A 23,863-nucleotide genomic window follows, 5' to 3' on the forward strand; every position below is an offset into this window, starting at 1 on the left:
ATAAAGTCAAAAAGAAACCAAATACTTGGGAATGTGCTAATTACAAAACTTTTATGGTAACTGCAAAAATAAATTAATTTTTTTATATCAAATGTTGTTAACAAAGATATCAACAATTAAACATTATTTTGTAAAAATTCAAATTATTTTCACAAAAATAACTATTATAATTAAATTTAGCGATGAGAGGGAAGAAGCAGCTTTGGTAACCTGATAATTAATCAGGATTTTTTACATCCATCCTCCTATAAGAAATACACGACATCACTTCATGTAAAATAATTGGAAATCTCGATAAGAAATATATTATATCACTTCATGTACAACATTGGAAATCTCTATATGAAATATATTATATCACTTCATGTACAACATTGGAAATCTCTATAAGAAATATATTATATCACTTCATGTAAAACATTAGAAATTTCTATATGAAATATATTATATCACTTCATGTAAAACATTGGAAATCTCTAGAAGAAATACATGATATTACTTCATGTAAAACAATGGAAATCACTAAATGAAATACATTATATCACTTGATGTAAAACATTGGAAATTACCTCCAGTGATTGTATGGCAAGTGTTACTGCATCCAAAGCACTGCCACCAGATTTAAGGATCTTCATTGCCTATAAGGAAAGACCAATAGTGAGGAGTTATTTTTTCCTTATGTGAAGAATGCTTTAGACCTTCATAACACATCTTGAAGAATTGTACATATACAAAAAATGCACATTGGTGTTAAAGAAACAGCTTTCCATAATAAAGATCAAGTGTTTAAAATATATTTGACTTTTTAAATTTTAACTTCTACTCCCAATTTTTTCCTTGTATTTATGTTTCACATGGAACATAAATTCTTGAGTAAACTGAATTATAGGATCATATTCCTCCTAGCTCAAATTTCTCTCTTCTCTCTTTCATAATCACCCTTTGGCAATCCAAGTTCATTTATCTAACAGCTGCAATTAAATCCTACATATTTCAATCCTCAATGCAAGTTCAAGCATTGAATTCCATTAATCTAAGCTTTTCTTGAACTTACTGTGAAAGGTGTTTAAATTTGTTGAAGTGAGACATTTGGAAATTATTTTAGAGTTAGCAATGAAAACCAACATGTAAGTTTTACCAGTGGGCTTTATAAACCTACATGGAAATTGTGTCAGGCTCAGAATTGCATGGAAAAAGAAACTGAAACTAAATGCCAATTTATGCAGCTTTTTTGGACCAAGGAGAGCAATCTAAAATGAGCATCAAGTTTCCCTTGATCCCTTTGAGTAATGTGAGTTCTGTCTGGTTATACCTAATCCAAAAGTATATTAGTTTTATCTCAGTGTCTGCCCTATCACTGATATGTCCTTCAGGTTTCTTGTAAACATAAAAACCTTATAAATGTTCATAATACAATGCTCAAACTTAGCAGGGTACTTTTTGATAGAATTTAGACATGCCATATTCTATAGTTCCAGAGGTCATGGGTTTGAGGTAAAGAGGTAATAATAATACACAGAATCCTCTTTTTATCTGTTAATTATACTTTTCATTTTCAATTCAGTTCTAAAATTATTCAAAATATATCATACATGTAAAGTGTTGTTCGTGGCTGACCAGAGATACGATAGGGTAAGGTGTTATGACTCTACTGTTTTAAATAGAATAAAAAAATGTAAAATTCAACAAATGATTTATTTTCCAAGAATACAATGTGAAAATTTTAAAAGAACTTACATTATAGTGAATTAAATCCCAAATAGTTCTAAAAGTTCTATCAGAAGTAAAAATCTATGAAGCTCTAATCAAATGTCAGTGCTATTCAAATTAAAATGCAATATTCAATGTGTTGTGTCTGTAGCGTCTAATGTGCTAATGTATCAGTGGCACAGATTGTGATAATATGCTAACAGTATTTTGATATATCACAATAATATAATCCAAAATGCCCCTGTCTGAATTCACTATTTTTCCAAATTAATATTCCAGTGCAAGAATACTACCGACGATCACTTCGCATTTCCAGTGAATAATAAATTGAATAAAACCAACCAAATAAAAATCTGAATACAACAATAAGTCTAATTCTGCTCAAGAAATTATGGCATGAATCAGTAATCCTCAAGTAAACAACATTATATATTCAGCTAAGACACAATAATAAGAGCTCAGATGTAGGTCAGCTTCCTCTCTAAAACATTCAAAACTGTCAACAAGTTTAGAAATTTCCAAATGAAAAACCATGTCCAAGACTCAGATTCAAATAAACATATTTACCTCCAAATAATATGACCTAAATATTTATTCCACAATTATTGAGAAATCTGTAGCTATGTATTATGTTGTTTACAAAATGAATATCCAAGTTTTAGGCAAACAGTGAACTTGATTTTGGACAAGGTCAAGTACTAAATACAGATGTATATAACATATGATCATTAAGAAAAGCCAACAAGTAAAACAAATTAAGTAGAGACGACAAAGGAGAAAAGCAGAATCAAGGGGTAAAAAGAATATGACATCACTAACACATGTTATCTGGTGTCAAATCAAAGATCTTGGAGAAAGTATTTATGCACAGAATGGATTTTAAACATCATAGTGCCCCTTGACCTAGGTAATCAAGTCCAAGAAATGGATGTGCTAACAATGTTGTCATCTGTTAAAGAAAAGACTTTTGAGATCTTTATAAAACTGTTTTATGTCAAACTCAGTAACTGACTTTCCAATGGAATGCAAAATGGCAACAAATTTTAGGTCAATAAAACAACTTTCAAACTCAGTAACTGACTTTTAAATTTTTACAAAATTTCAGTTCAAACCTCTCTCTTTCCCAAGTGCCTGTGTTGGGTCATAAGGCATAAAAATACATCCCCCAAATGCCAGGGTTGGGTTATAAGGCATAAAAATATATCCCCAAGTGCCTAAGCAGGGTTATAAACCCTGCCCCCAAAGAAGTGCCTGAAACATCACCAAAACATACATCATAGGTGTAAAAAAATGTTGTGGTTTTTTAACGATAATTTGGATGTAACAAATTTTAATCTTTAAAAACTTACAATGAAAGGCAAGGTTGCAAAAGTATTTGATATTAGTAATAATAATAATAATGGTAGTCCTTTGAATCAGAAGAGGACAGCTTCTATGCAATCATCTATGGGCACAATGATGGCTCTGTAGTCCCAATCTTGATTTGCATAACCATCGACAGATGGGGCATTGGAGGTCCGATCAAGTTAAGTTACAAGGACAGACTCTGACCTGTGGCAATGCTCCCTGGCTTCATCCATCAGCTTCCAGTGTTCATTTTCAAGGTTGGTTGATGCTTTGAGGTTGAGGGGATGCTAACTGGTTTGGTCCTGTGCTGTTTTTTTCTAGCTCCGATGGTTAGAAGCCACATCACTTTAGGCTGTCTGTCAGGGTGTCTTTGTAGAGCTTGCTTGGTTGGCCTTGCTTTCTTTGGCCATGTGCCAGTTCCCCAACAAAATTCTGTTTAAGCAGGTAGGTACTATGCATTGTGATGAAATGGCTTGACCATCAAAGTCGGGCCTTGATCAGCAATGCCTCAACAGTTGTTGTCTTGGCCTTATACATGATTTCGAGATAGGTAACTGTCTCTTGCCAGATGATCCCATGGATAGCGCAGATAGCTCAATAATGAATTTTTCCAGCTGCTTCATGTGTCTGCGGTATGGAGTCCAGGTCACACAGCTGTAGCAAGAGAACCATTGCATTATACATCTTCAACTTAATGGATAGGATAATATTGTGATGGTCAAGTAATCTGGCTGACTTGCTTTGCTGATTCTTATGGAGATCTCCTTATCAAACGAACCAGTGTTGGAGATGACACTGCCTAGGTATTTGAAGCTGTCCACAATTTTCAGCCGAGTGACACCAATGGTGATGACTGGCTATGGCACACTAGTGCTTGGTGCTGGCTAGAAAAGAACTTCAGTCTTGCCAAGGCTGATTGTGAGGCCAAGTAACTTGGAGGCTTCAGAAAACTTGTTAAGCATTGTTTGCAGGTCACTTGTATTGTATGCCATGAGGGCACAGTCATCAGCAAACAGGGCTTCACAGATGAAAACTTCCAGTGTCTTTGTTTCTGCAATGAGTCCTCGCAGGTCGAAGAGTGAACTGATAAGCTGGTATCTGATTTACATATACTTTTGCAGATCCGGCAGCATAGTTGAAAACGCTGGTAAAAAAAAGAGGTTGAATAGAATTGGTGCCTGGACAAAACTCTGTTTTTTACTGTTTGAGATCTGGAAGGGTTCAGAAGGGTCAATTTTTGAGAGGACCTGTCCTTTCATGTCATCATAGAAGAACTGGATGATCTTGATGGTATGTACATGGTTTGGTTGATTGGTGTTTAAATCAACTAAAGTACATGGTTGAGTTGATTGGTGTTTAATAGCACATCGGTATATTATAGGATTATGCTGTACTGTGGCAAGTGGAGTAATGTACTTTGCCAGAGGGACACAATTATGACTAGCCTTGCCTGATCCGAGTTAAATGTTCCAGGTTACAAGTTCAGCATCTTAACTACTGAGCCACTACAAATACATAATTTTATTCCAGCTCAAAGCCTGTCTATTAAAATGTCAAATACACCAAAACAATTAAAACACTTGAATTTCATTGATATCTACTAAAACATTTCCACTGTTATGTGTTTAGGCTCAAATAAACAGTAACAAAGAAAAAGTGAAGACAACAAGCTTCATAAAATTTAACAAATAATTTATTTCCCTGGGAAAAAAAAAGGTAAAAATGAAATAAAAACTTACAGATTTAAGAATCAACTCCAAAAATAATCAGAGAATTGAAAATTATTAGTCCTAGTAATAAATTTTTCTAATGAATTCAAGTTCGAGTCCCAACGAAAAATCCAAAATGGAGGGCAATGATGTATACTGTAGCCTTTTTAAGACTAATGTGTCTACAGTTCTTTGTTATATCACAGAAGAAAATATTCCAGTGTTTGAATTTCTGAATAAAATTTCAAGAAATGTCTTTGTCCAAGAATTCTGTATGAGCACTTAAATCTTCTTTGGGATAAAGAATTAATAATTCCATAAAATAGAATTTCAAATCAAACTGGTCACAACAAAATGAACACCTTGGCATTAAGTGTTTAGAAGCCTGATTAACTAAATTCTCTATAGGCAAACGTTATACATTACCTCAAGACACAAAACAGATTCCTAGATGATGGTCAACCTCCAGTAAAACCAGAGTTTCTTGAACATCGTGGAAGCTATTTACGTCTAAAGTCACGTAGTCGCAGTCAGCCTCAACTTCACTAATATCATCCTCACATTAAGAATGAATTTTTTAAAAAGAAGTTGTTTACTTGATTCTCAATTTAGGTCAGAAACTAGGTCAGCAAAAGCTACAAAGTTCTATTTTTAGGTGTTTTTGACCAAGCAGTCAGGTCAAACTAATTTCTGGAAAATATCAAATTCCAGTAAACAAAATTACATTACTTTAACATGTAAAGAAATTTTTAAAAAATGTAGAATTTACAAACAGACAATTAAATTAAATCAAATATAAATTAAATCAAATATACATAACACCTTTAATGTACATTAAATCCAAGTCATGAATATATCATATTAACCCATGAATAATATACACCCATCTAAGTAAAACACATACCTATATGTTGTCATGTGTTGTGGCTGGTCAGTTGGAAATTACAAAAGGAGACAAACAGCAATGAATCTATTATATGCTGATCTGCTGTTGAAATATGCAACAGCAAACCTAAGGGGGCACTTACCAGTTAATATGTACATTTGAGAGAGTGATGTATGTAAGGTGAAGTAGTTCGCATTTAAAACATGCACAATGGAGAGAATGTTGGCGTACCTCTATGCTACATTAATGTAATGTGGATGATATTTCTTTGGATATTGTACTTTTGGAAATTTTACATGATTTAAGCACACTGCTAACTAAAATGACTGCTCCCTTGTGTTAAAAATCAGCCTGAATTAGTCTAAAGTACACTATACATAGCAGCTATCAAAATAGGGAAAATGAATTTTGCCAGACTAGACAATACCAGCTTCTGAAAGTGCAATGAATGAATTACCAAATATATAAAATGTAAAAAAAAGTTATTGGCTCTTTTTTATACAATTCACCTCTGAAGTTCAGGAGGTGAAAATGACCAAGTAGAGCTAGCACTTTTTGAATGGTGCACATCTGAAGTAAGGCCAAGCTGTATACTCTATAACCCATAGTACACCCTTCAATCATACACCAAAATAAAGGTAATTAAAGTTTCTTTGAATTATACCTAAGATATACAAGGTCTTTTTTAAACAGCCAGTATAACCAGTGAAGAAAGCCGGGGATATTCTTTTTCTTTAAAATCCTAACCTATGCAAAATGTGAAACTGTAGAGTGCCACCTAAGGAACTAATACTGTTTGCAACTTGGTATGCAGGAGATCAGAAACAGTATATTATTATATTTTGATATTGTATACCTGACTGCAAGCCTTGGCACAGACTACCTTATATTCCACTTCTTTGCTGAGAGAGTGGTAACCTGCCCCTGTCGGAAAAAAAGATCAAATTAAAAGAAAACAGATATACAAACTGAAAACCTCAGAAAATAGTTTTAAAATGTACACAATAACAGCATATATGACATTTATTCTATTTAACACCATTGAAAACAAAAACACTCTCAAGTCAGGTTCATGCCTAATCTGACACATATCTGAAAACAAAAACACACTCAAGTCAGGTTCATGCCTAATCTGACACGTATCAAACTTTACTCATCAGGTTGAAGCCTAACCTGACACACACATATCAAGCTTTACTCAAGTCAGGTTCATGCCTAGTCTAACATGTATCAAACTTTAAGTCAGGTTCATACCTAATCTGACACGTATCAAACTTTATTTAAGTCACGTTCATGCCTAGTCTGATACATATCAAACTTTACTCAAGTCAGGTTCATACCTAATCTGACATATCAAACTTTACTCAAGTCAGGTTCAGGCCTAATCTGACACATATCAAACTTCACTCTAATCCTACATGTAAGACATCGACGCTAATATTTGTTTTGGGCGTAGCACTAAAACATAAATAACATGTGGTACGTCTGTAGAACACATATCAAACTTTACTCAAGTCAGGTTCATGCCTAATACTGTACTCAAGTCAGTCTCACCCCTAATCTGACACATATGAAACTTTACTTAAACAACCAGTACAGCAGGAGAAAAAAAATTGCCCAATTACATTGTATAAATATACTTAAACAGGGTAATTCCCCTTTCATACCAATACCAAAACAGACCCTCCTGTAAATCAAATCGTAACTTTTGTTGGAGCCTTTATTTCCAATCCATACTGACTAATGTGCGAATCTAATATTATTATATTCTGACGCTGAAATTAAGTTATGACCTGCATGCACAGCTATTAGAATGCCACCGTCGGCCATGGGGGGAAATTCAATGTGGGATTCCCTTTGACGACAAATATGATTGACTGGTTTGTTATTTTCTATAATATTTGATGTAGTTATTTACAGTTCTTTCAACAACAAATTGATATCAGCCAGATATACGTCATTTCCGCTGGACGTGGCATCGTTGTTGCTCAAACTGTCATTGTGGCCAAAAACAGGTAGGTAATCAGCCCTATTGTAAATATAAATTGACTTAACCACTATATTCCTTCAATTTTTGTTTGACTGAAGTATTGTCCAGATATAACATAGTCAACTACTCTACAGTTTAAAAACACAAGAACTTTAATATTTCGGATCATTACAAAGTGATCATTATTTACGACGTGAATATTACTTGTACTGAGTACCGAGTACAACTCCAAAATGCATTTAAAGCTTCAGAATCATAAAGAGTGAGTTTCACAAAATTTAAACTATAATAACATTTTACTCAAATTACAACACCTGCTTCACATGAAAAATAACGCATTAAGCAAAGATTTCTCTTTATGGACCAGCATGGGTAAAATTGTTGAAATGGTCAAGGAAATTTAGGGAAATTGTTGCATAACTTATGATACTAACATAGATACATTAGAAAGGTTAAGATCTCTTGATTTTTGTCTCTTTACTTTAATAGTTCAAATAATATTTGTAATATTTTAGAATGGCTACATATCAGGAGTTCATTCAACAAAACGAAGATCGAGATGGGATCCGATTCAGCTGGAATGTCTGGCCCTCCAGCCGGTTGGAGGCTACACGAATGGTTGTCCCTCTTGGTTGCCTATTCACTCCATTGAAGGAAAGAACAGACCTGCCTCCAATACAGTATGACCCAGTGCTGTGCACTAGACCAACATGCAGAGCTATTCTGAATCCCTACTGGTAAGTTGAGTATGCTCATTTTCAAATTACTATAGGATGGCAGTCAGACAGTTTTTGATGATCAAGAAAGTTAAAGTCATATGAGGTTCATGAACACAAAAATAATTTTTATAATGAGCAGTGTAGATATCAAGTGTATATGTTAAAGATGGTAACAGTTTGTTACGTTATATTTGCAGAAAGAGTATTTCTTTTAGAAGCTGCAGATTTATACGCTTAATTTCTGGAGAGAAGAATGGGCAAGGGTTACAGTTTACAATTATTGTATGTGTTGCATCTTGATTGAACTGTAAAGGAGACATCTTGTGTATCTCCCCCAGTAATGGTCAATTTATCTGGTATTTGTTAAATTTATGGGGACACTGACTGGCCCTTTGGCATTAGTTAAATTTGTTATTTAAGTGGCAGTTAAGTGTGATTTTACCTATTTGTAATTACAAAACTGTATTATTGCTGTCAGTTAAAATTAATTAGAATATATACTACTGTGTCAAAGTCAAATGGCCAAAATACATTGCATGTTTCTCTCCATTTAAACATACACACTTTCAAGTATGAATACACTGCATATAATAATAATAATAATAATAATAATAATGTTGACTTACAGCAACTAATCTTTAAAAGATCTAAGTGCTTTACAATCGTAGAGAAGGGTCCCGAGTGGTCTAAAGCGCTCTCCGTTATGGATCACTGTCATCTCACCTCTGTCTGCGTGGGTTCGAGTCTCGGATTCAGCCATTGTGGGTATGTGAGAAAGCTTGCCAGTAGCTTCTCGTGAGTCAGTGGTTCTTTCCGGGGGTTTTCCCGGGTTCATCCTCCATCATTAATACTGGCCGCCATGTATAGCCTGTTGTGTGCTGAAAAATGGCGTTAAACCCTACAACAACTTCAGCAGTCTTAGATAATATATAAAAACATACAATGTCAAGCTAGAAAACAACTCGTGAAATTACAAAACAAAAAAACACGCTGACAATAATTAAGGAAATAGATATTATTAAGTTTTTTACTCTGTTCTTATAGTCAAACTAGGAGAGTTTTAACCCTTATAGTGCTAGTTGCGACATTGTTTTTTTTCCAGGTAAGCAACAATGTATGCATCCTATTACTTCAACTAGCATGACTGCTTGTAAAACTATATTTGATTGATTTATAGAGGCCCAGAACAAGCATTCCATTGTACTTTACTATTTATTTAGAGAAAAAGTTTTACAAATTCTCGCTTTTGAGCATGTGGTACCTGGAAAGAATTAATGGCAGATGCTGAATACGATAGTGATTTCTTGCCACAAATACTGGCTTCTGATAGCAATGGTGATAATGATTTTGAAGGATTTGAGGAGGATGAAATTATTGGAGCTGGTGAAGTGTTGATAGAAATACCCATGAATGATTTTGAGCCAGGAATTGATGTGGAACTGGAGTCTGATGTGCATGCTGGCTGGACAAGAAAAGATGGCATGCCTGTCAACCCCCCATTCACTGGTAATTCAAAATTAAATGTCAAGATGGCGAATACTGAACCTATAGACTTTTTAAGACTTTATTTTTGATGACTAGTTATTGCATCTGATAGTAGATCAAAGAAATCTTACTGCAAATCAGAGATTTCATGGAGCAGACTTGAAGTAGAAGAGTCACATGAAGAGGTGGCAGCCTGTCAAACCTGAGCAGCTAAAATTCTGTTTAGCATTGATCATAGCAATGGGTTTGGTAAATAAATTTGATTTTAATTCCTATTGGGCTACTGATGATGTGATATAAACATCCTACTTCAGCCAAAAAATGAGTATGGGATAGATTTCTAGCGATTCTATGCAACTTACACATGGCAGACGATGAGAACAATCACGGTGACCCTTTACACAAGATCCACCCAATGATTGAAAAATAAAGTGAAGCATTTGCTGAGGTTTATTCACCAGATATGAACCTCAGTTTTGATGTTATTATAATAAATAAAAAGTGAAACATTTTCATGAACATTTTACTACTGACTCTGGAGGCCTAAACTCTGACATTCATGGAGTGGATGTTTACAAAACTGTTTACCTGTGATTTTCACAATTTAGATATAACTTTGTGACATATACATCATGTACATGGTTGAACTACTAAAGAATATATGATTTCTTAGATATATTTGAACTTTTCCATTAAAAAAAAACATTAAAAATACACATGAAATATAATCGTAACTTGTCATTTTAGCTATATTTGCACATGTACATGCAAATATGTTAAACTTACATATGTGCCTTGATGCTAATCTTAAAGTTTAGACAGCCACCATCATTTTTCATATAAGGTTTGTGCATCTGTTGTCTATATTTATTGAAATACATGCAATTTAAAATTAGTTTTCTTCAGGTTTTATTCTCAAACAATTCAGCACTGAGGGATCTTGTACTGCAAAACAATGTAGCACTTTAAAGATTAAAAGGACTCTTGAATGAGATCACAGTGTCCTTATGTCTTTAGGCAATTTGTTCCACTTAGCTAGGCCTTGGTAGGCAAAAGAATGTTACATATATGTTAAATTTATGGGGACACTGGGTATTTATAGAATGTGCTTAAAATATACATACAACATGGAACATGTTCTACCTGAAGATAAAGTATTGCTTAAAACCAATGTTAAATGCAAATATGCACAGTGAAAAATAGTGGCATCAGTTCAAGTGAGAGAACCAGAATGTGTCACACATGCATACACAAAAACAAACACTATTCTGACCAAAGAGAGAAGTCACTGATCCCTAAAATTCAAGCCTGGTTTGACCCCAAGTCCCATGGGCTTGCTCAAAGTTTAACACTGATTAAAAGTAACCAGATGTGCTACTGGTTTGATATATTTCCTTGAGTGGAGGTAGAGTTTTGAGTTTAGGCACATGTGACATATAAAACTGGCATCAACTACATTGCGTGGTTTCTTTAAAGGAAAGTATATGATATGTGCTCTCACTATTTGTGTCATTGTTAGAATGGTGTGAATTGATTTCATCATGTGCCCAAAAATGTTTCATTGACTGGGAGTGAAATTAATCTTATATACAAAAAGGACAGAATGGATATGTGCCTTTTTAAACAAAATTGTAGTTAAATTGTTCTTTGGTGTTCTTATATCAAGAAAGTTTTCAAGAGAAAAGAAAAGTTGAATGATAAAAACTAATGGGCACATTATTTCTCTGATTTAAATGTTGTTTTTTATGTTGACATTTTTACTTGTATAGATTTTTAGCCAGTGATAATTTATGCATTGTTCTAATAAAATCACATTTTCATGGATGCATTTTTTTAAAGCTGAACTAATTTGTTAGAAAATATTGTTATGGCAGGCAGCATGTATATAAATAATAGAAAGCAAGAACAATATACTGATTTATCTTAATTTGGATTTTCTTTAATTATATTTGCAGCCAAGTTGATTACAGAGCAAAGATCTGGTCATGCAATTTCTGTTTCCAAAGAAATCCAGTGAGTGTTTCATTGACATGTTGCCCTCCTATTGCATTATGCACAAATGCCACATGTATCAGTCACACTTGTCAGGTTTTTTTATGTGTCACTGTTTGTACAAGGCAAGGTTACTCTTCATTTTCTGACCACCATTTAGAGTTACTTTCAGATTTCTATCTGGCCTTCATTTACTTGTTAAAAGAATTTGCATGTACTGGGAATTCTTAAGTGGTTTTGGAATATAAATTAATGCCAAACATGGTACTTTTACCAATATATTATTAAAGTAATTATTATTAATTGTGCTTAACATAGGAAATTTTGTATTAATTTCAGTTTGCATTCATGCCTTTCAGCAAGAACTGACATATTTTCAGCTTGCTTTAATCTTGTACCAAACAGCATTTTTGTCTTGGCCCTTTGCTGTGTATCTTGTGGATACTTTGAAATTTTTTAAAACAAAATTGTAATTCAGTTATATTTCATTATATTTTACTTTATTTGAAAATATTATTTCTTACTTGATTTCATAAAAACTTGTTTGCTTTGATATTATTTTTATGTTTCAGTTTCCTCCTCAATATGCTGCCATTTCTGAACAACATCAACCTGCTGAAATCATCCCACAGTTCTCCACTATTGAGTACACTATTACTGTAAGTAAATTAATGGTCCAAAAATATTTCATTCACCTTTAATTTATAATATGAAATTGGACTGAATATTTCATAAGTATTAAAACATTTCCCTTCAGGTTTTTGTACTGGAATTTTTTAATAGTTTGGTTAATATAAATTTGGACAGAGTTTCCTTTGGACATGTACTCCCAGGCTTTGATGCGTGAATTGCATTTTTGACCCCATGTGTGCAATGTGCCCAGGGCATCATTTTGACTTTAGAAATTTCACCTTACGCATCAAACATTGTAATCATTATGTTATAATAACCTTTTTGACACATTTGCTGTTTCAATGACCATACATATGCACCAGCACAACCTGATAATCCATTAGCATTGTGATTAGTCACTTGGGATTACATGTGTAAAGTGTAATCTCATGCTCTACAGCATTTTTGTCATCTGATTGTCCAATAATTGACATATAAACTTTGTTCTTCTGTTTTGATAAGATAAACTGCTTGTTTGAATAATGATAATTTAGATAACTGGAATGTAACACCACATTGTAAAGTAGGATGGCAAATCGGCAGTGATGACTAGAAATTAAAAATGGTAGACAGAAATAACAGTGAATTGATTGGAGTATGCTATCCTCACATTTTTTTTTGTAATTAAAGATTTTAACTGATTACATTACTGTTTGTTTGTTTGTAGACCATATGAGAAACACTTGGAAAAATTGTCCCTGGCAACTTATATATTCAAAGTCACATCATAATTTAATTGGCTGAAATATTGCAACATGTTCTTTTTAAATCTTCATACAAGTATATGATGCTATAAAATGATTTTTTAATGGATACTCTTTCAGAGAGCCACCTGTGCCCCACCTGTATTTCTAATTGTTCTGGATACCTGTATGGATGAGGAGGATTTGCAGGCTCTTAAGGTTAGTTGTATTTCACTTTCATTGACATCATTAATAGCTATTTGTTGTGTCTGAAGTACAAACTGAACTTAATAGGCATTTTCCTATATAAAAAGGCTGGTTTTTAAAGCCAAAGTTTTATCATGTAAAGATAAAATGTTTAAGGATATTTTCAATTTTCTAAAATATGCTATTTAAAAAATGATACTACAGCATAGATTTTGGCTGCAATAAATCAGCATCAGATAATTTATGTTGTTTGGTTGTTGATTTTATAAGGTGCATGATTGAACTTTTAAAAAGTATTTGATTTTATAAGGTGCATGTTTGATTTTAAACAATATTTGATTTTATAAGGTGCAAGATTGAACTTTAAACAATATTTGCCTTCAGCAAGAGTGAGTACCTCCACAATTTTTGCTCTGAAGAATCTTGTAATGAAGCATTTTTAATTTTGAAGATAAATTTCAGAGATTTTCACCTATGCTTTACTTCCTATAGAAAGCAGTGGGTAAAGTAAAAAGACTTTCGTATCTAGTTTGAATTATATCAGTGTTAAGCGGTCATAATAAATCTGTTTTTCTTTTTAAAAAAAGCAAATCAACTCTGGTATTTAGGTATCTTGTTTTTGTTATCTGAAATTCTGTCACCAAGACTTGCAATGATCAAGTGGCCATTTTGTCGTATTGCCTGAAAATGTATTGTTTTGCAGCTCCATTATTACATATTTGCAGTTGATTCCTAGTATGTGTAAATAGAACCACACAGACACACATCTATTGGTTTGGCTTGTGTGACTGGTTAAACCAAGCCTTCCCTTTAAAATTGCTTGTGCAGTTGAACTTGCAACTCACCAGTATTACACAATCCCTTAATGTTTTTTAACAAAAAACTTCCAAGATATACATGCATTTGAGGATGTAAACTTTGTGAAGTAAAAATTGTGTATATAAACAGCTTGAGATCGACCTTCATTCAGTTTCTTCATTTGTAATTTAGATTTAGAGTTAATGTATTTGGCAAGGTACTATAGTTTCCTTTAATACCATATTCAGAAAAATATTGATTTGTGCTTTAATTTAATTTGTTTAAATAAGAAAAGAAATAATTATAAATGTAGAAACTTTTGGGTGCAAACATTGACAAGTACTTAATTGTAATTATTTAACTGCATAGATTTCACATGAAATAAGCACAAATGTAAAATTATAAATGTATTCATGAATGAATAAAATATTGGTTCTGTTTTATGCATGGCATCTATGGGCCTCACTCAACAAAGTCAGCATTGCCCTGTAGCAACCATATGCATCCAATTGTTTGTCCTTTTAGACCTCCATAAGTCTGTCAGTAGTTTTGGTTGTCTCTTTTAGACCTTTGTAAGTCTGTCAGCATTTTTGGTTGACCCTTTTAGACCTCCATAAGTCTGTCATTAGTTTTGGTTGTCTCTTTTAGACCTTTGTAAGTCTGTCAGCATTTTTGGTTGACCCTTTTAGACCTCCATAAGTCTGTCATTAGTTTTGGTTGTCTCTTTTAGACCTCCATAAGTCTGTCAGTAGTTTTGGTTGTCTCTTTTAGACCTTTGTAAGTCTGTCAGCATTTTTGGTTGACCCTTTTAGACCTCCATAAGTCTGTCATTAGTTTTGGTTGTCTCTTTTAGACCTCCATAAGTCTGTCAGTAGTTTTGGTTGTCTCTTTTAGACCTCCATAAGTCTGTCAGCATTTTTGGTTGTCTCTTTTAGACCTCCATAAGTCTGTCAGCATTTTTGGTTGACCCTTTTAGACCTCCATAAGTCTGTCAGCAGTTTTGGTTGTCCCTTTTAGATCTCCATGAATCTGTCAGCAGTTTTGGTTGTCCCTTTTAGACCTACACAAGTATGTCAGTAGTTTGGTTGTCCCTTTCAGATCTCCATAAGTCTGTCAGCAGTTTTGGTTTTTCCTTTTAATGCTCCATAACTCTGTCAACAGTTTGGTTTCTGCAAGATTACTGTGATTTAATGGATTTTATCCAGATTTGTTATGCAGCTTTACATTAACTAGACCTTGAATGATTTTGATTTTCAGCATGTCATGACATTTAAAGGAGTTATCCCTCCTAAATGTCAATCCTTGTGACTTTGGTTTACACAGCATAACTTTACCAAGGCTTGTTGGGTTTCAATCATATTTGTTATGCAGCGTTATATTGAAGAGACCTTAAATGAGTTTAATTTTCTGTGCTTCTCAGCATTTACAGGAGCTATGCCCCTTGATTGATTTGTCTCCTGACTTTGGTTTCTGCAGAACCACTTTCCCAAGAATGGTTGGATTTCAACCAAATTTGGTATGCAATTTTATATTGACGAGGGCCTTAAATGTTTCAAGTGTTCCACTATGTCATTTGCAGGCGTTAATCCCCCTTAAATGAGTCCCATTTCAAGTGTTCCACTCTGTCTTTTGCAGGAGTTAATCCCCTTTAAATGAGTCCAGTTTCATGTGTTCTACTCTGTCTTTTGCAGGAGTTAATCTCCCAGTTGTAATGCATCCAAACTTGATTGTGTGTGACAACTTTACTAAGGTTTATTGAATTCCATCTAGATTTGTTCTGCTGTCATTTACAACAGTTCTTGCCCCTGACTGGGTTCACAAATTTACTTAGAAAGGTGGATTTCAATAGAATTTATTATAAACCTCAGTACTAATGAGACTGTTCTAGCATTACTTTTCATTATTGAGTTGTTGCCACTTAATATCAGTTCTCCTTAATTTTGTTTCCCAAGACAGGTTCTTCTGTCTAAAGCCTATCCCAGTAAATTATAGTGAGTTGGACTTTTTTTTATTGTAATTTCGCTTGGAAGCACATGCATGCCTTGGATATTACGTCTTTGAATGTCTTGATATCTTGGCATGATTTATTACACCATGAGGGGCTAATATGCACATTTGATAAAAAAAATTATGAAATGACCCAGGATTATCATATTGGTTAAGTCCTGTTTTAAAAATCTATTCTGAAGTATTTTTTAAATAAAGCTATATTTTGATACACAGTTAAATTGATATATACATATAATCATTTGTAGGAGTCCCTTCAGATGTCCCTGAGCCTGCTGCCTCCTAATGCCCTAATAGGTCTGATAACCTATGGTAAAATGGTGCAGGTCCATGAACTGGGTTGTGAGGGCTGCTCTAAGAGTTATGTCTTCCGGGGAACCAAAGATCTTACAGCCAAACAAGTACAGGTATTTAACTGCATGAAGACTCTGTAGACAAGATGGTTTCCCTGTCAAAAAGCTGCCTTCCCAAAACCAAATTGGAAACTATCAAAAGAAGCATGTTCTTTGCAATGTTTAACAATGGAAAATTATCATTTTGCCACCGAAATACATCTAAATGATACATCATAGCTTATTTAATTTTCAGGAAAACTTGTTTTGGTGGTGGTAGGTCTAAACATGTATTATCTTTGCACACAGTGGTGTTAACAGTAGCTTCCCATGGGTCAGTGATTCTTCCTGGGTTTTCCTGGACTCATGCTCCACCAGATATGCTGGCTGCCATGTATAGCCTATCATGTGCTGAACGATGGCATGAAGCCCAACACAACAACACTCGGTGATGTGGGAATTTTAATAATGAAACTTCCATTCCTTAAATTTAACATGCACTGTGTTCGATGACCGTCTTGAGTTTTGATTGGGTCTATTACACCTTGATAGGTCGAAAAGGTTTCAGGTTGGCCACAAATCATTTAATTGTGGCAATTGGACTTTGAGAACATTGAGAGTGCTGTATTAACTTTACCTTGTCACCTCTCATGCTGATTTTGGGTTGACTGTGTACAGTTTCACATGCAAGAATGAACTCATTGTCTGATGTTAATTTTGGTTTTACTGTGTACAGTTGCACATACAAGGATGACTTCATTGTCTCATGCTAATTTTGGGTTGACTATACAGTTGCATGTACAAGGATGACCTCATTGTCTGAGATGCTAATCATGGGTTGGCTTTGTGTGTGTGCCATGATGACCTCATTGTCTCATGTTAATTATGGGATGGCTGTGTGCAATTGCATGTGCAAGGATGACGTCATTGTTTTGTGTTAATTATGCAGACATGCCTGTTGACCCTCTGCATTTGTTCCAGAAAATCAGTACAATGATCACACTCTTCTGGAAGTATGGATTTATTTCCTTGTCCCAGAAAGGACAGCATGGAAAATTTCAAAAGTACACAAGACCTTCATAAATAAAAAGAAAGAAAGTCACTGCACATGCAAGTAATCTCATTTCATTTCAGTGGTCTCACATTTCTAGATTACTGCCTGAAACACTGGTTTTCAGTTCATCAAACTGGAATACTACAGTGTAATGGATTGTGGGTATTCCTAAAATTTGTGTAGTGTGAAAGACTCTAAATATGGTAGTCATTATATTACGCTAAGTTATGATTGCTTCAGCTTCAAAACTAATTTGATTATTCATTCTGTTCAGATATTAAATCATAATCTTAAATAAAACTGATGTGCAAAGTAATGTTCAAACCTTCATTGTAAGGTGAATAAAGGACACTGAATGTAAACAACTGATGAAATAATTGTCTGTTTCCCAGCATCATGTTCTTCCATGTGTTCCATTCCGCTATATGAAGGGTACCACAGCGGAGGGTTAGGGAACCAGTCTTATTGTAAGGTTCAAGGTTTGTAGTAGTTGACCCAGTTATAGTGTAAAATCTTTGATGGCCACTAGTGTAACTTATTTTATAAAGTCCCACCTAAGACAACAAAGATTTAGTTTATTTTCAGGCTAAATTAATGACAAAAAAATGCACAATTTGTCATTTAATGAATGATTTATTAATTTTGAAAAGAAAATTTTAGAAAGCATGGTTATTTATTATAATAAATACTGGTAGGTAATGAGTGTACACTAAAGTTAATTGAGAGCAGGATCCGGTAAGTAAAATTCCATTGTCTGGCTCATTTCAGCTTTATTAGATATTGAAAAATGTTCATATTTTCCAGAGGTGCATGAGCTCAGGATAAAAACATTTAGTGCAATAATGATTGTGCCAAAGGAAAATATGATAGCTCAGTACATATAACAAAGTTAAGGATGCAGAATTGTGGAAGCAAATAAGATTATCTTTTCTTTTAGCACTACTTATGCATTATGTAATTATGTACTATTTACATTTGTTCTGTATCAGTTGAACTTTGAAAAGCACAGTTGTAGTTGAGTTTTGTGTAATGGTAAATTAGGATTAATATTAGTTTAGAACCATTGTGGCTTAGTGGGTAAAGCTCTGGACTTGTGACCAAAAGATTGCCAGGTCGATACCTAAATCTGGATAGGCTACCACAATGCATCTTTGGGCAAGACACTTGATTACTTGCCTCGGTATGACATAATCTTCATAGTGTTGCTGTAAAATGCCAAAAATAAAAACAGGCATGAATTTATTTGTATATGTAATAGAGTGAAATAAAATACTATTGTTCATTGAAATGCTGTAGTATAGTTTTCTAAATGATAAGAAATAAATAGTTCGAGAGAATACTAGTGAAGCATTTAATGATAAGAAAATCAATATTTTGTTTTTTATTTTAACTTTTTATACCTCCTTTTATATTTTTATATTGACAAGTATTTAACCTCAACATTAAATGTTGTGAAAATTTTTTGGGATCACAAATATATATTACTGATGCCTTCATCCATCAATATAGTTAATTCGCCCAATTGAATTTTAACTACTAACAAAAATAGCATAAATATATGTTTACATTGAACATTAAGTTTTGCATCTCAAATTAAAATTGAACCTGGTAGTAACTACTAGCTATGATCCATGCTTCCAGGAGATGTTAGGGATTGGAAGAGGGGGTTTGCCACAGCAACAGCCAAGAGGCCCTGGTGCATCTCAGCAGCAGCCACTTCCTTCCAACAGGTGAGTGTGGTCTTGATCAATGTTAAAAAATAATAAGGCTTATCTTCCCCTTTTGTAAATTTAGCAAACATGTATTGTGATAAATCTTTGATTACAGTTTGGTAGTTTGTACAGCAGTAGTAACCTTTGACAATCCCAACTCACATTTGCATTAAATTTTACAAGTGTGACCTTGCTTTACAAGTGTGACCACTCCAGTGGCCTAGTGGTTAGAGCATCCACCTCAGATATGGGAGGTCATGGGTTAGATCCCCAGCCGAGTCATACCAGAGACTTACAAAAATGGTACTAACAGCTGCCTCACTGGGTGTTCAGCAAGTTTATTCTGCCCCAATTATATGACTGCCTCACAGTATACAGTATTGTTGCTACCTGTCAATTTTGCTTTCAATTACTTTGTTTGATCATTTTGAGAAAATCTAGTAAATAATGTACATACTCAAATCTGCAAACAGCTGGTCACAATGCATTTAATTATTGATAAATGCATAACAGATAAACACATACAAGCCACTCTAGTAAAATAAAATCAATTTTCTATGATTATCTGTATTTGACAGTATGTGAAGTAAATGTACTTCTTACATATAAATCTAAAGCAAGGTGTTAATATAGTGTCTGGACTGCTCCAGTGGCCTAGTGGTTAGAGCATCCACCTCAGATGCTGAAGTTCGCAGGTTCAGTCCCTAGCTAGTCATACCAAAGACTTATAAAAATGGTACTAACAGTTGCCTTGCTTGGTGTTCAGCATTAAGAGGTTAGTGTTAGGACTGATCGGCCTGGTGTCTGGATAATGTGACTGGGTGGGACACCATGCTACACGTCTGCGGCATGATGCCCCAGTGCTAGACATCACTATAAACTGCCACATTGCAGACATCATAGCAATATGACTGAAAACATTGTTAAAGCTATGTTAAAAATCAAAATCTCATCACATCACATAATATGTAACCTTGCTAAATACATATAAATTTATTGACTGTTGGGGCAGTTTTCAATGCAGAATCTATGTTCTAGTTTTCAGTGATAATAATGACATGAAATATACACATCATGGTCATATTGCATTGAAATTTTATATTAATGCACCAACCACATGTTAGTAGGACTAAGAGAAAAAAACTCTCCATCTCATCTATACCACATACAAATTGGCTCTGCCAATGAAAACTTTACTACTTTCTCTTCCATGGGTCATTTAGATTCTGATTCCCAATGAGAGCATCTTTGTACATTTTCTACCTTTTACAAGCTTTGAGGCAAGCATGGGTATGTGAGAAAGATTCATATGAGCTGGTGGTTCTTTCCTATATCAAGCTTGCATTGCGTGCCAGTGACTTTTTAGTAAGTAGGGTTGTCATAAGTGTGCTGTATTGAGTAAAGTGATGAAACAAGCATCTGTTGCAACTCGTTGAAGGTGGAGTGCATGGAACAAAGACCTGCATAAGTAGAAAAAAATGCAGTACTTTTATATAGTGGTAGGTATTTTTTAAGGACTTGCCAAACTTCAAAACAATTTTTTCTTTGAAAACACCTTTCTTATGAATATATGGAGTTATGCAGAGTAAAGTTAACATTTGTATTCTGTAAAGTAAAATGAGTTGCATGCAGATTTATATGAATTTCAGTAGTGATACTTTTTACACATGATCCATCCTGTAGTTTTTTTAAGTTCATGGATGTATGTCTAATTCAGTTTATGCAAATATATCCAGACATCATCAAGTATGGCTGCCATTACTAAAATAGAAAAACATTTTAATGATTCGTTTTTCAAACAGCACTCAATAAAATTTGACGTGCATCCTGGCATGGAGGACCTCCAGGTTACAGATGATGCCCATCTGTTGTCAAATATGGCTACCACTATAACAGATAGAAAAACCTTAAAACAGCTTATCAAAAATTGATTGCAGAATTCAGCCAAATTTGCTTGAAAAACATCCTTGCATGAAGGGATGTCAAATTGGTATAAATTATGCCAAATTTGCTTGAAAACATCCCTGCATGAAGGGATATCGAATTGGTATAAATTATGCCAAATTTGCTTGAAAACATTTCTGCATGAAGGGATATCGAATTGGTATACATGATGCTGATCCAACAGCAAATTATAGCAACAATGCTAAACAGATTTTGTTTTAAATTACATCATTTCATGAAGTGCCTAAGAAAATTATATCTAGCATGGAAGACTCAGTTTTGTACAAATGCTATCTGCCACCAGATATGCCATTACTAATAATAGAAAAACTTCTAAACATCTAAAAAATCAATCAACAGATTCCACCAAATTTTACAGAATGCATTCTTGCATCAAGGTCTTTCAAATTTATACCAATTATGCAAAATCCTCATATTTATACTAGTTGTGCCAATGTGCTTATTTGTACTAGTTATGCTATTGTGCTTATGTGTACCAATGATGCCAATGTGCTTATTTATACCAATGATTCCAATCCACTTATTTATACCAGTTATGCCAGTGTGCTTATTTATACCAATTATGCCTATTTGCTTATTTATACCATTGATGCCAATGTGCTTAATTATACCAATGATGCCAATGTGCTTATTTTACCAATGATGCTAATGTGCTTATTTATACCAATGATTCCAATCCACTTATTTATACCAGTTATGCCAATGTGCTTATTTATACCAGTTATGCCTATTTGCTTATTTATACCAATGATTCCAATCTGCTTTTAAAATATGGTTGCAGTTACTAAAATATAAAATCTTTGAACAGCTTCTATTCATAAAGTATTCAGCAAAATTTGACAAAAATTGGATTGGTATAAAGGCTTTCAGGTTTGTAAAAGAGATGCCAGAGAAATAAATTGAAATAACTTTATGCCAGATAAATGCTCAGTAGAAATGTGACTGAATTTGATAAATAATGTCATTTTATAACAACCTATCATTATTGGACAAGGTGATGATGATGTGTCATCAAATATGGATGAAGATACACAAATAGGAAACTTGAAACATTTGTTTTCATAATAAATGCAGTCAGCAGCAATCAAAAGAATTTCTACAGAAAGCATCCTACATATCCTGATAATGTCATCCAGGTGAGTTACATCAGGCCATTATGGACCTATTGTTCTTGTATGTGATAGCTTCATTGCAATCAGTAATTCAACTGAACAAATGGATAATGGTTCTTTTGCAGGTTTTTGCAGCCAGTACACAAGTGTGACATGAATCTGACAGATCTACTGGGTGAACTACAAAGAGACCCCTGGCCAGTGGCTCAAGGAAAGAGACCCCTCAGGTCAACAGGGGTAGCACTGTCTATTGCTGTTGGTCTTCTGGAGGTAGGTATAAAGTTATTGTTTTAAATTGTTTGTGGTCTTGATTGGTAATAAATACTTATAATGCAGATATATTTACCATTACAAAGTCATTTTCTAGAGTCTGCAAGATTACTTATTTACTGGTGCTCACTTTTAAAAGGGAAGCTAACAGTAACTTCAAGACTACTAAATGTTATTTGTTTTATAAGCTAACAGTAACTTCAAGATTATTAAATGTTATTTGTTTTAGAACTTAACAGTAACTTCAAGATTGTTAAATATCATTTGTTTTATAAGCTAATGGTAATTTCAAGATTATTAAATGTCATTTGTTTTATAAGGTAATGGTAATTTCAAGATTATTAAATGTTGTTTTATATTGTATCAATATTCTCTGAAGAATTATGTCTGAACCAAACAAATAAAGTAATTTTTTGTCAGTGCTATCTAGTTATGAGATCATCATCATATTTATCATCATCAATGCCTCTAAAAAGACAGTAAAAGAGTCACAAAATATTCTTTATATTTAGATTAATTAAATGGTCTTTTATATGGATGCATGCACATATATAGTTTTAGTGTCAGTGATTACACAGTTTATAAAACTGTGCTAAATTCATAAATCTTATTCAGATATATGATTTCTGACAACCAAAGAAGATTTTGCACTGCTATTTTTTTTACTTGTGATGAATTATTTAAGGAGAATTCAGAAAGGAAGTTCCAAAATCAGTGTTTCAACCTGCCCTAGTGTAGTAATCTGCATATTAGATTTTTCAATATATTTTTGTGATTTAAAAACATTTATTTATATCTTGGACATTTTGCTAGGAAATGTTTTTACTCTCTTCTTTCATCTTGCTCTGTAGAGATTTGGTAATTGTATTAAAATAAGTGACATAAAACATCATAATTGGCACAGTGGAATTATATAATAGATATGCATTTTCAAATCCTCTTTTCCAGTGTACATTTCCCAACACTGGAGCCCGTATCATGCTGTTTGCAGGTGGTGCATGTACCCAGGGCCCAGGGATGGTGGTGGGAGATGAGCTGAAATACCCCATCAGGTCCCATCATGACATTGAAAAAGACAACTGCAAATTCATGAAAAAAGCAATGAAGGTATCTATTAGGAATCATAATAGATGCAGTTTAGGCATATGATGCATTTTACGCTAGTATTGTTAGTAAGAAACTAGTGTAAGGGTAACTAAATGTTAGACAAATG

The 23,863-nt window shown here is 33.8% G+C and overlaps 2 protein-coding genes across 5 annotated transcripts in view; one reads left to right on the forward strand and one right to left on the reverse strand.

The window, feature by feature from the left end:
- The window catches only part of LOC149804736 (threonine aspartase 1-like), a 28,618-nt gene extending 21,055 nt beyond the window's left edge, over positions 1 to 7,563 (reverse strand). The window contains exons 1-3 of one of the 2 annotated variants that reach the window (XM_089943698.1): positions 7,446 to 7,563; positions 6,536 to 6,576; positions 570 to 638 (exon numbers count right to left, since the gene is read on the reverse strand). In XM_089943698.1, coding sequence (XP_089799824.1) covers positions 570 to 638; positions 6,536 to 6,576; positions 7,446 to 7,482 — 147 coding nt within the window. In that variant the 5' untranslated portion in view covers positions 7,483 to 7,563. Of the gene's footprint in view, positions 1 to 569; positions 639 to 6,508; positions 6,577 to 7,445 lie in introns of both variants that reach the window. The other variant, XM_089943691.1, reaches the window with a different exon arrangement.
- Positions 7,564 to 7,590: 27 nt separating this feature from the next.
- The window catches only part of LOC149804737 (protein transport protein Sec23A-like), a 52,401-nt gene continuing 36,128 nt past the window's right edge, over positions 7,591 to 23,863 (forward strand). For all 3 annotated transcript variants that reach the window (XM_089943670.1, XM_089943661.1, XM_089943678.1), the window contains exons 1-9: positions 7,591 to 7,667; positions 8,158 to 8,379; positions 11,802 to 11,859; positions 12,411 to 12,497; positions 13,335 to 13,412; positions 16,454 to 16,612; positions 19,233 to 19,321; positions 22,506 to 22,650; positions 23,599 to 23,757. In XM_089943670.1, the coding sequence (XP_089799796.1) occupies positions 8,159 to 8,379; positions 11,802 to 11,859; positions 12,411 to 12,497; positions 13,335 to 13,412; positions 16,454 to 16,612; positions 19,233 to 19,321; positions 22,506 to 22,650; positions 23,599 to 23,757 (996 nt within the window). In that variant the 5' untranslated portion in view covers positions 7,591 to 7,667; position 8,158. The remainder of the gene's footprint in view (positions 7,668 to 8,157; positions 8,380 to 11,801; positions 11,860 to 12,410; positions 12,498 to 13,334; positions 13,413 to 16,453; positions 16,613 to 19,232; positions 19,322 to 22,505; positions 22,651 to 23,598; positions 23,758 to 23,863) is intronic.

This window comes from Sinohyriopsis cumingii, chromosome 2 (assembly GCF_028554795.1).
Source record: "Sinohyriopsis cumingii isolate HCF-2022 chromosome 2, ASM2855479v2, whole genome shotgun sequence".
Taxonomy (NCBI): domain Eukaryota; kingdom Metazoa; phylum Mollusca; class Bivalvia; order Unionida; family Unionidae; genus Sinohyriopsis; species Sinohyriopsis cumingii.